We start from the raw sequence: 13,528 nt of genomic DNA, 5'->3' as shown, positions 1-13,528 counted from the left end.
CTCAGTAATACTTTCACATGAAATTATTGAAAAATAATTATTTATGAAGCAAGTAGACTTTGCTTTTACTTAGTAAAGCTTTCATCAATCTGAAAGTTGTTTTAACAACACAGTGCTTTACCAAGCATGCTCCGAATGCCCTTGCCTTACAATTCAAAGTGGATTCTGAGGCATACTGCTCCTTCATATTAACAAACCATTACCAGAAGCTAAAGAAGTGATAACTGACAAAAAAAAAATTGTATGATTAATGGAGGATTGTACCTCAATCCGACATATCCACATTCACCACCGAACCTTACTACTTTATTTTTGAAAAAATTACGTTTTGCTAACTAAAAGACAGTGAATTTTAACGTCCAGTATATCTACACGTGATGAATATGGTTTCAGAGAGTGGATATATGATTTTTTGCATATATTTTTAATGTCAGATTTCCTTGTCAGTGGAGTACTTTGTTACAAGCATTTCAAAGCATGTAAGTTGTATTATTTGAATACATGAAGCTTGTGGTGTCACCGCTAGACACCACACTTGCTAGGTGGTAACTTAAATCGGCCGCGGTCCTGTAGTACATGTCGGACCCGCGTGTCGCCACTGTGGGATCGCAAACCTAGCGCCACCACACGGCAGGTCTCGAGAGACTGAGGAGACCTCGTCCCCAGTTGTACGGACAACATAGCTAGCGATTGGACGTGCTAAGCCTTGCTCTCATTTGCCGAGAGATAGACAGTAGAACAGCCCTCTGCTAAGTTAACTGGCGACCACCTAGCAAGGCGCCATTTGTATCAGTGCCTATAGCTTACTAATATTCAAGAGAGATGTATTCCAAGGACTAATTAAAAGTTAAGTAACAAGCATCTACGTACTTTTCTTCTTATTCATTTATAAGTCTCATGTTCCAGACTTCACGCCCGTCTGCGTTAGCATTGCGTGCCCTATCGGCTACAGCATTGTGTCTAGGCTGTATGGTCTAGGCACAACAAAGCTGCTTTGAAATGTTCATTGGCATTGTGAGATTTGTCCGAAAAATACTATATAGGAACCATTCTGACAAAAGTTGGAGGTGTTAAGAAACTATTAATGTATCCGCCAATACCTCTCTGTGTCTTTTACCATGTCATGTTCATATTAGCCTCACCTGTTCAAATAAACTCCACTTGACAGTATGCAGGTTCAGTATTTCAAAGAAAGTCACCTTAGTGTCAGCACTAAGAAAACAGCATAGTGGATTTCAACTCCACAACACAAACAGTTTTTGTAACGCAATTGTGCGTTGTAACTGATATTGCCATTAAAGAGAATTGCGTAAAATTCCTGGGTATAACAATATAAGAGACACTTCAAGGGAATGTGCATGTTCACTTTCTAATTGGCAAACTGATTAAAAATATACTTGCAATAAATACACTTGGCAAATAATGCAATGCTACTAGCAACTGCTTATTGTAATATGGTATCATCCAGTACAAACTATGAAATAGAAATATGAGGTGCCACAACAAAACAGACCTTTGCAAGCTATTAAAGATGCAGAAAAAGGCTATTAGAATAATTTGTCATGTAAAACATAGAGGCTCATATAATGATTTATTTCAGAAAACTGGAATACTAACTATTAGAGAGGGCATGTTGTATGTGGTGGCATGCTCTAGTGTGGGATGTTTATTTTACTGAATTATTTGTAAGAGTTGTTAGTGATATTGGGAGTCCTTTGACACTGTTTGTGACAATAATATTAGAGGGGTTTGCTGTGGTTTCTTAGTGAGTTATTTTTATGTTGACAGTTACGGACAATGTAGATTCATTTTCAGGTTTGGAGTTATTGGTGTAGTGCGTTGTTTACGGCCGAAGATTTAATTTTACGTTTCATTTTTTGTTAGTTATGTATTTGACGACAACAATCAAGAGCAGGTCACAGCATGTTGCTATGGGGGAAGCATGTTGAGAACTATTAAATTCCTAAAGTTGTTCAGTTTAATTGCCGAGTATGTGAAGTGTTACAATCATGGAGAATGTGTGAGACTGACCCAAGTTGCCGCATCTCAGGCCAGGGCCCAGTGTATGTGATGATGTCAGTGGGACATACATATGGCATTCTGTCAGGAAGGGTCCTGATTTGAAAGTGTAGGCTTGCTCTTTGAAACAGTGTGGTGATGACATACTAATTTCACTATTTATAGATTATGTGTTAGCTGACTTTGCTCAGTAAGCATGTTTTTATGTTTCTTTTATTATTTTTTAATTGTTGTATGTGTGGTATGTGTGTGTACGTGCATAATGGGTGGTTCACAGTTACTGAAATTTGTGTTACTGCAATTTTTACGTATGTTATGGTTGTGTTGTTAGTTGACGATAATTACATTGGATTGTAAGAGATAGGTATAATGGCATTTGTTTTACCTAAGATGTTGAGGTTATTTTTTATATTTATCATATAAGCGAGTTTTGGTTTTTTTGGTACCATGTGACTGTAAACAGACTGACTGATATTAATACCGCCTTTATTAAGTTATCATATTTTTCACTCTGTGTATCGGTCTTGCTTCTTGACAGTTTTTAGTATGATGTGTCTTGGAATTTTTGTAGTGGTATCGAACTTTCAAGTTGAGCTACACAGCTCAACTCTGGTTGTCGATACCACATTTTCGTTAGCTCTCATGATTTTTTGGTAGTGCAGTTCCTTTCAGAATTGCTGTATCAGTTTTATGTTACATCACATTTCTGTCATCATTGGATTTCGTATATTTTACTATTAGAAGTGATTTTGCAGTAGTTGTGTACTGCAGTACTTCCTTATCTTCAATATATATTACACTGCTTGACAATTGCTAAGGGACAGCTGCCAACTGCGATAGAACAATCAGCAATTGCTACTACAGAACATCCAACCAACAATAGTAAAAGGAAATGTAGAGGGCAGGATGTGTCAACTGCAGTGAAGCCTGTGCACGAATGCTCTGTATGCATCCGACATTTCATGCAATACAGTGCTTAACGGACATTGTTGAGAACCAATTAGGGTGATATTCTGTGTGGTTTGGCAACATTTCTGCAATGCATCATTCGAGTGCTTACAACCATGGACAAGCAGTTGGATGGCTCGAACTCGGTCAAAATGTCATTATTGTGGCCACGGTAATGTGTGTGTTCAAAAGTGTCGGCTTGCAATTAAAAAAGGCCACTGATGATGGAAATAGTATGTGAAAGCATGCCGGTGGTTGTTGATGGACCAACACACAGCAAGAGGAATTATACTTGGCCCAAGTGGTGGAAAGGAACAGACTTCTCATTCCTAGTCAGGTAGCTACATATCTTGCTATTGCTACTGGGACACATGTCTGCCAGAACCACTTGTAGCAATTAACTCAGGCTGGTTTGTACGCTCAGAGGCTGTTAAATGAATCCCACTTCGATCACACCAACATAATACAAGAAAAAAAAAAAAAAAAAGAAAGAAAGAAAAAAAAAAGAGAGTTCATCGGTGTAAGAAATATTTTGGTTGGGGTCATTGACATTGGTCTAGAGTGATGGTCTTCAATAAATATCGCTTCACTGTAGTGAGTGATTCTGGCTACCACATAGGGAGGGGACATGTTAAACTCCATTGAATGTTTATGAATGTCATCAGTATGGCATTATGGTGAGAGCAGTCATTATGCAAAACTGACAGACACTGCTGCGTATCTTTGTGCAAGGCACAGTACAGCACCACAGATTATTCTGGATCATGTCCATTTGTTTAGGAGTGTGGTAGGTCCTGATTTTCTGTTTATGGACAACAATGCCCACCCACATAGGACTTCTGAGATGTCGGACACATCGGAAAGTTAAAATATTGAACATATGGAACGGTCGGTGTGATGTCGTCAGTCATACGACCACACCGCCACCTGAGAGATCGATCCGCCGGATGCGATTCTCTCGATAAACGGAACAGAAGAACGGCTGTGTTAGCCAAAGAGTACACAGCCAGTCGCAGTACTTATGCTCGCTGTGAGGCGCTGCTACGCCACTTCATGTGCAGCAGAAGAGTAGTGCAGTTGTGCCAGTCTATAGTTCATAGCTGCGCTCAGTGGTCAGCTAGTGCTGATGTTAGTCATTGTCTGCAGCTCAACCATGGCTGCCATCAAGTCTTTGTAGCTCCGTTCCAAGTTAGTCTTCAAATTCACCAGATTCGACATTGAAGATTACGAAAGATTAATTTGTCACCGCAAGATTTGTGACTTTAAAGTATGTCATTCTACAGATGCTTGGTCTAGTCGCGGCTTCTATAATCGTCAACCAACTGATCATGGACTACAGCAAAGTTAAGTAATAAATACTTTCTTATTTTGTACTCCTGCTAATTAATTGTGTTTTCTGTTGTAGCTACCAAGCAGTCTTGGCATAGTAGAACCCACGTTTCCACCTCCTTGGCTACCTCATATTTGCCACCTCATGTGGATGGACTCTTATTACAGTGAAAGATCGAGAGCCATCAGGTCTGTGTACTCCCCAGATCTAAACTGCCAAGAGCATGCCTCTGACACTCTTCACAGATGTGTTTCTCTATGAACGCCTCCTTCCTGAACCATGCAAGAAGTGAAAACCATGTTGACAGAGGAGTTGGATAGTATCCCCCAATGATTTCATGACAGTTGGGTAGCCAGCATGAATAACAGGTGCAAAATGTGTGTTAGTGCCCGAGGAGGATATCTAACTTTATGTTGGAGTCGGACCTGTGTCAAACATGAATGTTATTTATGTCTTCTGCTTTCCCATGAGGTGAAATCTGGACCATTTTTTGTTATAAGTTTATCACGCCACCTCTACTACATACATATTGTGTTTTGTGTCATGCATCATTGCCAGTGGTTATTCCTGTCCAACGCTGTCTCTATTCCTTAGTAACCGTAAACAGCTTTCTTAGCTAGGAGTCTGACAAAGAAATAGTTCAGTCTCTATGGAAAATGCCTTAAATTAGTGATGCATTACATACTTCAGGTAAGATTGGGCTTATTATATGGGAACAAATCATTAGTACTCTACTGGAAACATCATCAAAACCAGATGCACTTTTTATTTTTGAGAGATTAATTAATTTTCTTAATTTCAGAAGGAGAAGCTGGTGATACATTCAAATGACTGAATTTCATGAAGGTTCCTCTTTCAACGTACTATTGTGATTTTTCTCTTTACCTGTTAGTCACTATACTTTCTACTCCATTTACGAAATGATTATTAAGTATAACTGCTATCTGTGACTCATCATTTTCAAATAATGATATGAATTTATAATGGAACAAATTAAATTTTGTGTGCGCCTTTGGTTTATCATATATTTCATCACAGGTTCTCTCTTGTAAACTATTCCCGAAAAACATTTGTACTGGAGTCATTAATTAGTCTAACTGATTTCCACATACTGTTATTTATCCTAACTAAGTATGCATGAACCATGGATCTTGCCGTTGGTGGGGAGGCTTGTGTGCCTCAGCGATACAGATAGCCATACCGTAAGTGCAACCACAACGGAGGGGTATCTGTTGAGAGGCCAGACAAACGTGTGGTTCCTGAAGAGGGGCAGCAGCCTTTTCAGTAGTTGCAGGGGCAACAGACTGGATGATTGACTGATCTGGCCTTGTAACACTAACCAAAACAGCCTTGCTGTGCTGGTACTGCAAATGGCTGAAAGCAAGGGGAAACTACAGCCATAACTTTTCCCGAGGGCATGCAGCTTTACTGTATGGTTAAATGATGATGGCGTCCTCTTGGGTAAAACATTCCGGAGGTAAAATAGTCCCCCATTCAGATCTCCGGGTGGGGACTACTCAAGAAGATGTCGTTATCAGGAGAAAGAAAACTGGCGTTCTACGGATCGGAGTGTGGAATGTCAGATCCCTTAATCGGGCAGGTAGGTTAGAAAATTTAAAAAGGGAAATGGATAGGTTAAAGTTAGATATAGTGGGAATTAGTGAAGTTCGGTGGCAGGAGGAACAAGACTTCTGGTCAGGTGAATACAGGGCTATAAACACAAAATCAAGTAGGGGTAATGCAGGAGTAGGTTTAATAATGAATAGGAAAATAGGAATGTGGGTAAGCTACTACAAACAGCATAGTGAACGCATTATTGTGGCCAAGATAGATACGAAGCCCACGCCTAAAACAGTAGTACAAGCTTATATGCCTACTAGCTCTGCAAGTCATGGGTGACTGGAATTCATCAGTAGGAAAAGGGAGAGAAGGAAACATAGTAGGTGAATATGGATTGGGGGTAAGAAACGAAAGAGGAAGCCACCTGGTGGAATTTTGCACAGAGCACAACCTAATCATAGCTAACACTTGGTTCAAGAATCATAAAAGAAGATTGTATACATGGAAGAACCCTGGAGATACTGGCAGGTTTCAGATAGATTATATAATGGTAAGACAGAGATTTAGGAACCAGGTTTTAAATTGTAAGACTTTTCCAGGGGGAGACGTGGACTCTGACCACAATCTATTAGTTATGAACTGTAGGTTAAAACTGAAGAAACTGCTAAAAGGTGGGAATTTAAGGAGATGGGACCTGGATAAACTGACTAAACCAGAGGTTGTACAGAGTTTCAGGGACAGCATAAGGGAACAATTGGCAAGAATGGGGGAAAGAAATACAGTAGAAGAAGAATGGGTAGCTTTGAGGGATGAAGTGGTGAAGACAGCAGAGGATCAAGTAGGTAAATAGACGAAGGCTAGTAGAAATCCTTGGGTAACAGAAGAAATATTGAATTTAATTGATGAAACGAGAAAATATAAAAATGCAGTAAATGAAGTAGGCAAAAAGGAATACAAACGTCTCAAATATGCGATCGACAGGAAGTGCAAAATGGCTAAGCAGGGATGGCTAGAGGACAAATGTAAGGATGTAGAGGCTTGTCTCACTAGGGGTAAGATAGATACTGCCTACAGGAAAATTCAAGAGACCTTTGGAGAAAAGAGAACCACTTGTATGAATATCAAGAGCTTTGATGGAAACCCAGTTCTAAGCAAACAAGGGAAAGCAGAAAGGTGGAAGGAGTATATAGAGGGTCTATACAAGGGCGATGTACTTGAAGACAATATTATGGAAACTGAAGAGGATGTAGATGAAGATGAAATGGGAGATATGATACTGCGTGAAGAATTTGACAGAGCACTAAAAGACCTGAGTCGCAACAAAGCTCCGGGAGTAGACAACATTCCATTAGAACTACTGACAGCCTTGGGAGAGCCAGTCCTGACAAAACTCTACCATCAGGTGAGCAAGATGTATGAGACAGGTGAAATACCCTCAGACTTCAAGAAGAATATAATAATTCCAATCCCACAGAAAGCAGGTGTTGACAGATGTGAAAATTACCAAACTATCAGTTTAATAAGTCACGGCTGCAAAATACTAACACGAATTCTTTACAGACGAATGGAAAAACTAGCATTTGTACACTTAGAGAAAGCTTTTGACAATGTTGACTGGAATACTCTCTTTCAAATTCTAAAGGTGGCAGGGGTAAAATACAGGGAGCGGAAGGCTATTTACAATTTGTACAGAAACCAGATGGCAGTTATGAGAGTCGAGGGACATGAAAGGGAAGCAGTGGTTGGGAAGGGAGTGAGACAGGGTTGTAGCCTCTCCCCGATGTTATTCAATCTCTATGTTGAGCAAGCAGTGAAGGAAACTAAAGAAAAATTTGGAGTAGGTATTAAAATCCATGGAGAAGAAATAAAAACTTTGAGGTTCGCCGATGACATTGTAATTTTGTCAGAGACAGCAAAGGACTTGGAAGAGCAGTTGAACGGAATGGATAGTGTATTGAAAGGAGGATATAAGATGAACATCAACAAAAGCAAAACAAGGATAATGGAATGTAGTCTAATTAAGTCGGGTGATGCTGAGGGAATTAGATTAGGAAATGAGACACTTAAAAGTAGTAGGCTAAAGGAGTTTTGCTATTTGGGGAGCAAAATAACTGATGATGGTCGAAGTAGAGAGGATATAAAATGTAGATTGGCAATGGCAAGGAAAGCATTTCTGAAGAAGAGAAATTTGTTAACATCGAGTATAGGTTTAAGCGTCAGGAAGTCGTTTCTGAAAGTATTTGTATGGAGTGTAGCCATGTATGGAAGTGAAACATGGACGATAAATAGTTTGGACAAGAAGAGAATAGAAGCTTTCGAAATGTGGTGCTACAGAAGAATGCTGAAGATTAGATGGGTAGATCACATAACTAATGAGGAAGTATTGAACAGGATTGGGGAGAAGAGGAGCTTGTGGCACAACTTGACTAGAAGAAGGAATCGGTTGGTAGGACATGTTCTGAGGCATCAAGGGATCACTAGTTTAGTATTGGAGGGCAGCGTGGAGGGTAAAAATCGTAGAGGGAGACCAAGAGATGAATACACTAAGCAGATTCAGAAGGATGTAGGTTGCAGGAGGTACTGGGAGATGAAGAAGCTTGCACAGGATAGAGTAGCATGGAGAGCTGCATCAAACCAGTCTCAGGACTGAAGACCACAACAACAACAACAACAACAACAACAACAAGTACGCATCATAATCACAGAGATCATTTGTTGCTGGGTAAACAGTTATTTTCATGTCTTGAGCTTCACCACAGAAAATATTATCAATTACAGTTCTACTGCCTTTATCCACCCTCTTGGAAAGTTAATTACGGAAATCAAATTGTATGACCTAAATAAGGTTTTCACATCATTTTCCCTATCAGAATCCTTGAGAAAATCTACACTGAAGCCAGCACAGACTTAACTGCTTGTTGCTGTCTGACAGACAGCACAGACAGCAATCAAGATTCCTCAGAAAAAGTTCAGAATTTTCCCATGGGGATCTATATACAGTTACAAAGTACCATTATGATAACTACTTTGCCAAGTATTGTTCTCATCGCCTTTCTAGAAAGGATTCAAATACTTGCCTCCCGTTTATCTGGAAATTCCTTCATCTGCTAAGTAAAAAAGAAACCTTGGAGGTAGTCTTTCCGGTGTCACGATGAACTGTAGAGAAGTGTGCTGCAAACAACGATATTGACTTACAATAAGAATTCCAGTTCTCACACTGAGCTAGAGCAATTGAACACTTCATTATTAGTAGAATCAAGGACCTAACATACCCTTTGCCGATTTTTTTGCAGCAAGAGAAAGCTCGATCCTAATTGGTGATACTTTTAACTCAGACAAAACGTTCCATTAATTTTACAGGTATGTATCTTAACAAGCTCTGGAGATTACTATCCCATACCATAGCAGCAAAAAGGGTCGACAGAAGCGTCCGATCCCACGCGTCGGCTTTGACCCGTGACGTAAGGGTGTTGTCGTGTGTGACGTCATGATGGCGCGGAGTTTGGTTTGAGTGTGGCTGTCTCCAGTTCTGTTTTATCTTATTTTATTTACTTTTCTGATCTGTTCGTTCTATCTCGTGAGATTTTTTTTTAAATTTAAAAACACTTATTACTTATTTTAATTATCTGTTTCCTCCAATTTCTGTTTTAGTTTATTATATTTATCTTTCTGATCTGTTCGTTCTATCCCGTGAGATTTTTTTTTAAAAAAGGACAAAAAACACTAATCAGCTACTGAAACATCTTTATCTTCTATGGGTTGCAGGGGTTACGACCCCTGGGGAGGTGGGTGGGTATTCATGCATGGCTGTTTTCACTTACACGTTGTAGCTACGCAAGGCATCTAAATTTGTTTATATTTAGTTTGCCCCGCACCCAAAACACCCCATTTCCCGCACTTGTCCCGTTAGTGTCATTAGGCTTCTTGTGGAAAGTGTGTGTGTGTTTGTTCTTGTTTCCGCCATATTTGTGACGTCATGTGTCAAAGCAGACGGGCGGGATCGGACGCTTCCGTATTTCCGCAAAAATACACCACCCAATTTTTCATTAAATTTACCTGATGGTATTCGACACAAATGTGGAATTGGTGGAACTCTTACCATGATCTCTCCTTGCCGTCTTCAGTTATTTCAATATTTGTTATTTTGGAAATAATGGGTTGCTTTCAGCAGTGTCCCAAAGACTGTGAGAAGAGTGTTTCAATATGATGCACTACTTTCCCTTCCTGAATGGTGCTCCAATGTTTGAACACTGGTGTCCACTTAGCCTGTCCAAATAGCTATCTATGCTACATTCTCTCTTCTGCCATTTAGTAATTTACCAAGCAACTGCTTGCAAGTTAGAGGTAAGTGGAAATGTGTAAGTGGCATGCCACATCCAGCACAAATATGCCCATTCTACACCAATCTCTTTTCCCAATGAGGATGTTCTTTCTGTGGAGGTAATATCTACAGTACCTGACAAATGGAGTTAAAAATTTTGAAACTGTGATACACACAAACAGAAACATCTGTCCTCTACTAAATGTGGCTTCCACTTACATCCTGTTAACTTCCTTTCTCCCAACCTTTTTGTCACTTTTTCCTTCTTATCTCTCCAGCAAGATAGGTAACTTGTACTGGTCTAAGGTGAAGGGCTGAATCATTCTCTTAGGCAGCTTTTGTATTGCAAAGTTTCTATTAAGGTCTTCTGAACACCTACCAGATAAAAATCAACTTTGCAACATTTGATGACTTTATCATCATTTTCTCACTCTAATATCATTTGTTTCACTGTGGCTGTCCAAGCAATTGGAAGCATTTGTGTGTTGATGATTGAATAGCACAAAGTTCCCATAAGCTGCAAGTGAAAAAGGAGTTCACTCAAGTAGACTAGTTCATGGTACAAAGATGCCATCCATGGGATTAATCCTGAACAAGCACATAAGGTTGAAGCACATATACCTGTTTTGGAAATGACCTCAGTAAAGAGTTCTGAAAAGTAAACATACTAAAATATGTGACTTTACCTGACACAGTGTGCTATATGGCAATTTTTTTGTTGGACAGGGCATTAGGTTGTACTGTTTCGAATTTTTTATGTCATCTGTACATGTGTCTATTCAGTGGTGCAACTCCAGCTTTCAAGAATTCTTGCAATTAAGGTATTTAAACTAATATCATCAGGGTAAGAGTTATATCACACACCCCTTGCCACCCCCCCCCCCTTGCCCCCAATGAGTCATAGCTGACGTGCGTAAATGCACCAAACTACTCGGCCAAGGTTCCTCTATTATCTAATACAAAACTCCTAAATTTAACCTCCAGCCATATATATTTATAAAGAAAACTACATTAAATATGAACTGAGTGTTTACTATGATAGCTTCAAAGCAAGATCAGAAATTTCTGAATGAATCCACAAAAACAGGATTCACATCTGGTCATCCTAATGATATGCACTAAATGTGGGTTACATTATTGATCAATTTGTTAAAACAACATTTATATCATATAATTATTTTACATCATTTGGATTATTGCATATACTTTCCTGCAAATTTTTGAGCATTTTTGTGACACGTAACATTCCACTATTTTTGCCCTGTTTTGTTCATGGAAGGAATGGGAGAGCTAACTGGAATAAAAGACTGATAATGCTGCCAGGTCTACAAATCAGCACAGTATATTTGGCAAACATACTGGTGAGTGTCCCCTGAGGCTTTTGCAATAGCAACAGCTGAATGAAACCCTCATAGTTGTATTTGATTTGACACAATGACATACAACCAGAATATTAAAAATAACTGTCAAAATGTTTCGCAATAAACAGGGTTGTGTCAATCAACAGCAATAAAAATGATGCAGGTTGATTACCTCCATCACCCACTTAAACAACAGTTCTTTGGGGGAGGGGGAGTAATAGAGAAGCTCATTTCTGAGACTACCTTCGTGCAAACCATATTGTAAAGCAATGGCAGAATTTTTCAGTAGCATGAATTAAAAGAGAACACTGATCATATTATGGGACATTCTGCAAGAGTCCAAGTATGATGCCAATATCTGTTACTCATTTGAAAATGGTCTTCAGTTAGTTGTAAACTGCAGTTTGGTCAAGCACCGGTAAACTGGTACGCTGGTGCAAACTAAAGGCTAATTGTCAATAATTTATTTTACAAATGTCTATATAGTTTTATCAAAGTGGTACAAATCGAGATATTGCTTCCTAATTCTTACAAGGGCAGTCATAATTTTCGAATTTACCAAGCACTATGACAAACAGAAAACCAACTCAAACAAATTTTGAATTTTGTCAACAACAAACAAGATTGATTTCCCTCAAAGCAAATGAATCTTGCAATAGTTAAAGTTTATTCAGTAAATTAGGAGGAGGTGGCGAAGATAGCATTGTAACAAATTGCTGAACCTACTTACCCAATCGAATTTTAAGTCCTGCTTGCTTCACATTATTATTGTAGGCGAAGTCTTCTGTTATAACTGGTTTACCACCAAATTCCACATCGTCTTGAGCGAACATCAAGGGTATACTTGCCATTTTACTGATCTGTAGACGACAAATCGTTTTCTCAAGACAGCTGGCTTATGTCAGCGAAAGTTGCTATATTTCAGTGCGTGCTTAAGTAATTGCCATTGGGAATATATCTATACAATTATTTTCAGAGCAATGTAAATTGTATATTTTGATTGCATGTATAGGATAGCACCACGTAAACACTTCCACCGGCATTATTACTTACTTTTTTCGCACAGCTATAAACGTCACTCCCAAAACACAATCACCTGATGTCACTAAACTATGTTATAGCCACGAAGATAGTATTCTCGACTGCCACCTTTCGCGGCCAAAGAAGTTACAGAGTTTTATTGCCGACTGTCCTGAAAATTGTAAATCGAAGGACAGATGAAGCTTACACGAGAATTCATCAAACGGAATAGTCTAATAGTTAAACTGTAGAGTACTGATGTCCTCAGTAATTATTTGTTAGGCTATATTTACTGTTTTTGCAGACCAGTAATGTGACAGCGAGTTTACAAGTTGCAGACATTTGGGCTGTAAAGGGGCCGCACACGGTCAATATGTATTGACAATACTTATTTGTCAAATCTTTAATATATATTGAAGCGAACTCACACTATTAATAACATTGACAAAAACTGCAGTAGACAAAGCGATTTTACAAGGTGAAGATGTCGAACAGCCAAAAGAAAGCGTTTGTTGCAGTTACATTAGCTATAGCTTGCAAGGAACAGAAAACAACGAAAAAGAGGAAATGGGTCCGAGATTGGTTAAAAAAAGGAGCGCATGGTCACATGTTAATTTTCTGACTGAAATCTGAATCACGGACCCGAAAGTTTTCATAAACTATTTTCTGATGGGTTCTGCATCGTACGACAAGTAGCGCTAACTCTGTCCATCTGTTGTTTAACCAAAGAAAGAGTAGGATTCCAGGTAGAATTTAAGCACAAGCTTCCGTCTCTATTCATAAAATTGAATGAATAAAAGACAGGACGATTTGACCTGTCTAAGAGAGTCACAGTGTAGCTGAGAAACTCGAACTAACAGGATCCTGAAGGCAAACTTATGCTAACCTGCAAAAAATTACTTTAAAAGTTTCAGGGAAGAGTCGTAAATGAGAAATTTAGTCAGATACATACGAAATTCAGAAAATAAG

The 13,528-nt window shown here is 39.0% G+C and overlaps 1 protein-coding gene across 1 annotated transcript in view; it reads right to left on the bottom strand.

Annotated features, from left to right (window-relative positions):
* The window catches only part of LOC126252851 (protein lifeguard 4-like), a 29,017-nt gene extending 16,305 nt beyond the window's left edge, over nt 1-12,712 (bottom strand). The window contains exons 1-2 of the mRNA XM_049953802.1: nt 12,593-12,712; nt 12,270-12,399 (exon numbers count right to left, since the gene is read on the bottom strand). Of these exons, the coding sequence (XP_049809759.1) occupies nt 12,270-12,390 (121 nt within the window). The 5' untranslated portion in view covers nt 12,391-12,399; nt 12,593-12,712. The remainder of the gene's footprint in view (nt 1-12,269; nt 12,400-12,592) is intronic.
* Between the last annotated feature and the right edge of the window lie 816 nt (nt 12,713-13,528).

The sequence above is a fragment of the Schistocerca nitens genome, chromosome 4 (genome assembly GCF_023898315.1).
Source record: "Schistocerca nitens isolate TAMUIC-IGC-003100 chromosome 4, iqSchNite1.1, whole genome shotgun sequence".
Classification (NCBI taxonomy): Eukaryota; Metazoa; Arthropoda; class Insecta; order Orthoptera; family Acrididae; genus Schistocerca; species Schistocerca nitens.
The sequence above is the reverse complement of the archived record's forward strand: the minus strand, read 5'-3'. Positions and strand labels throughout refer to the sequence as shown.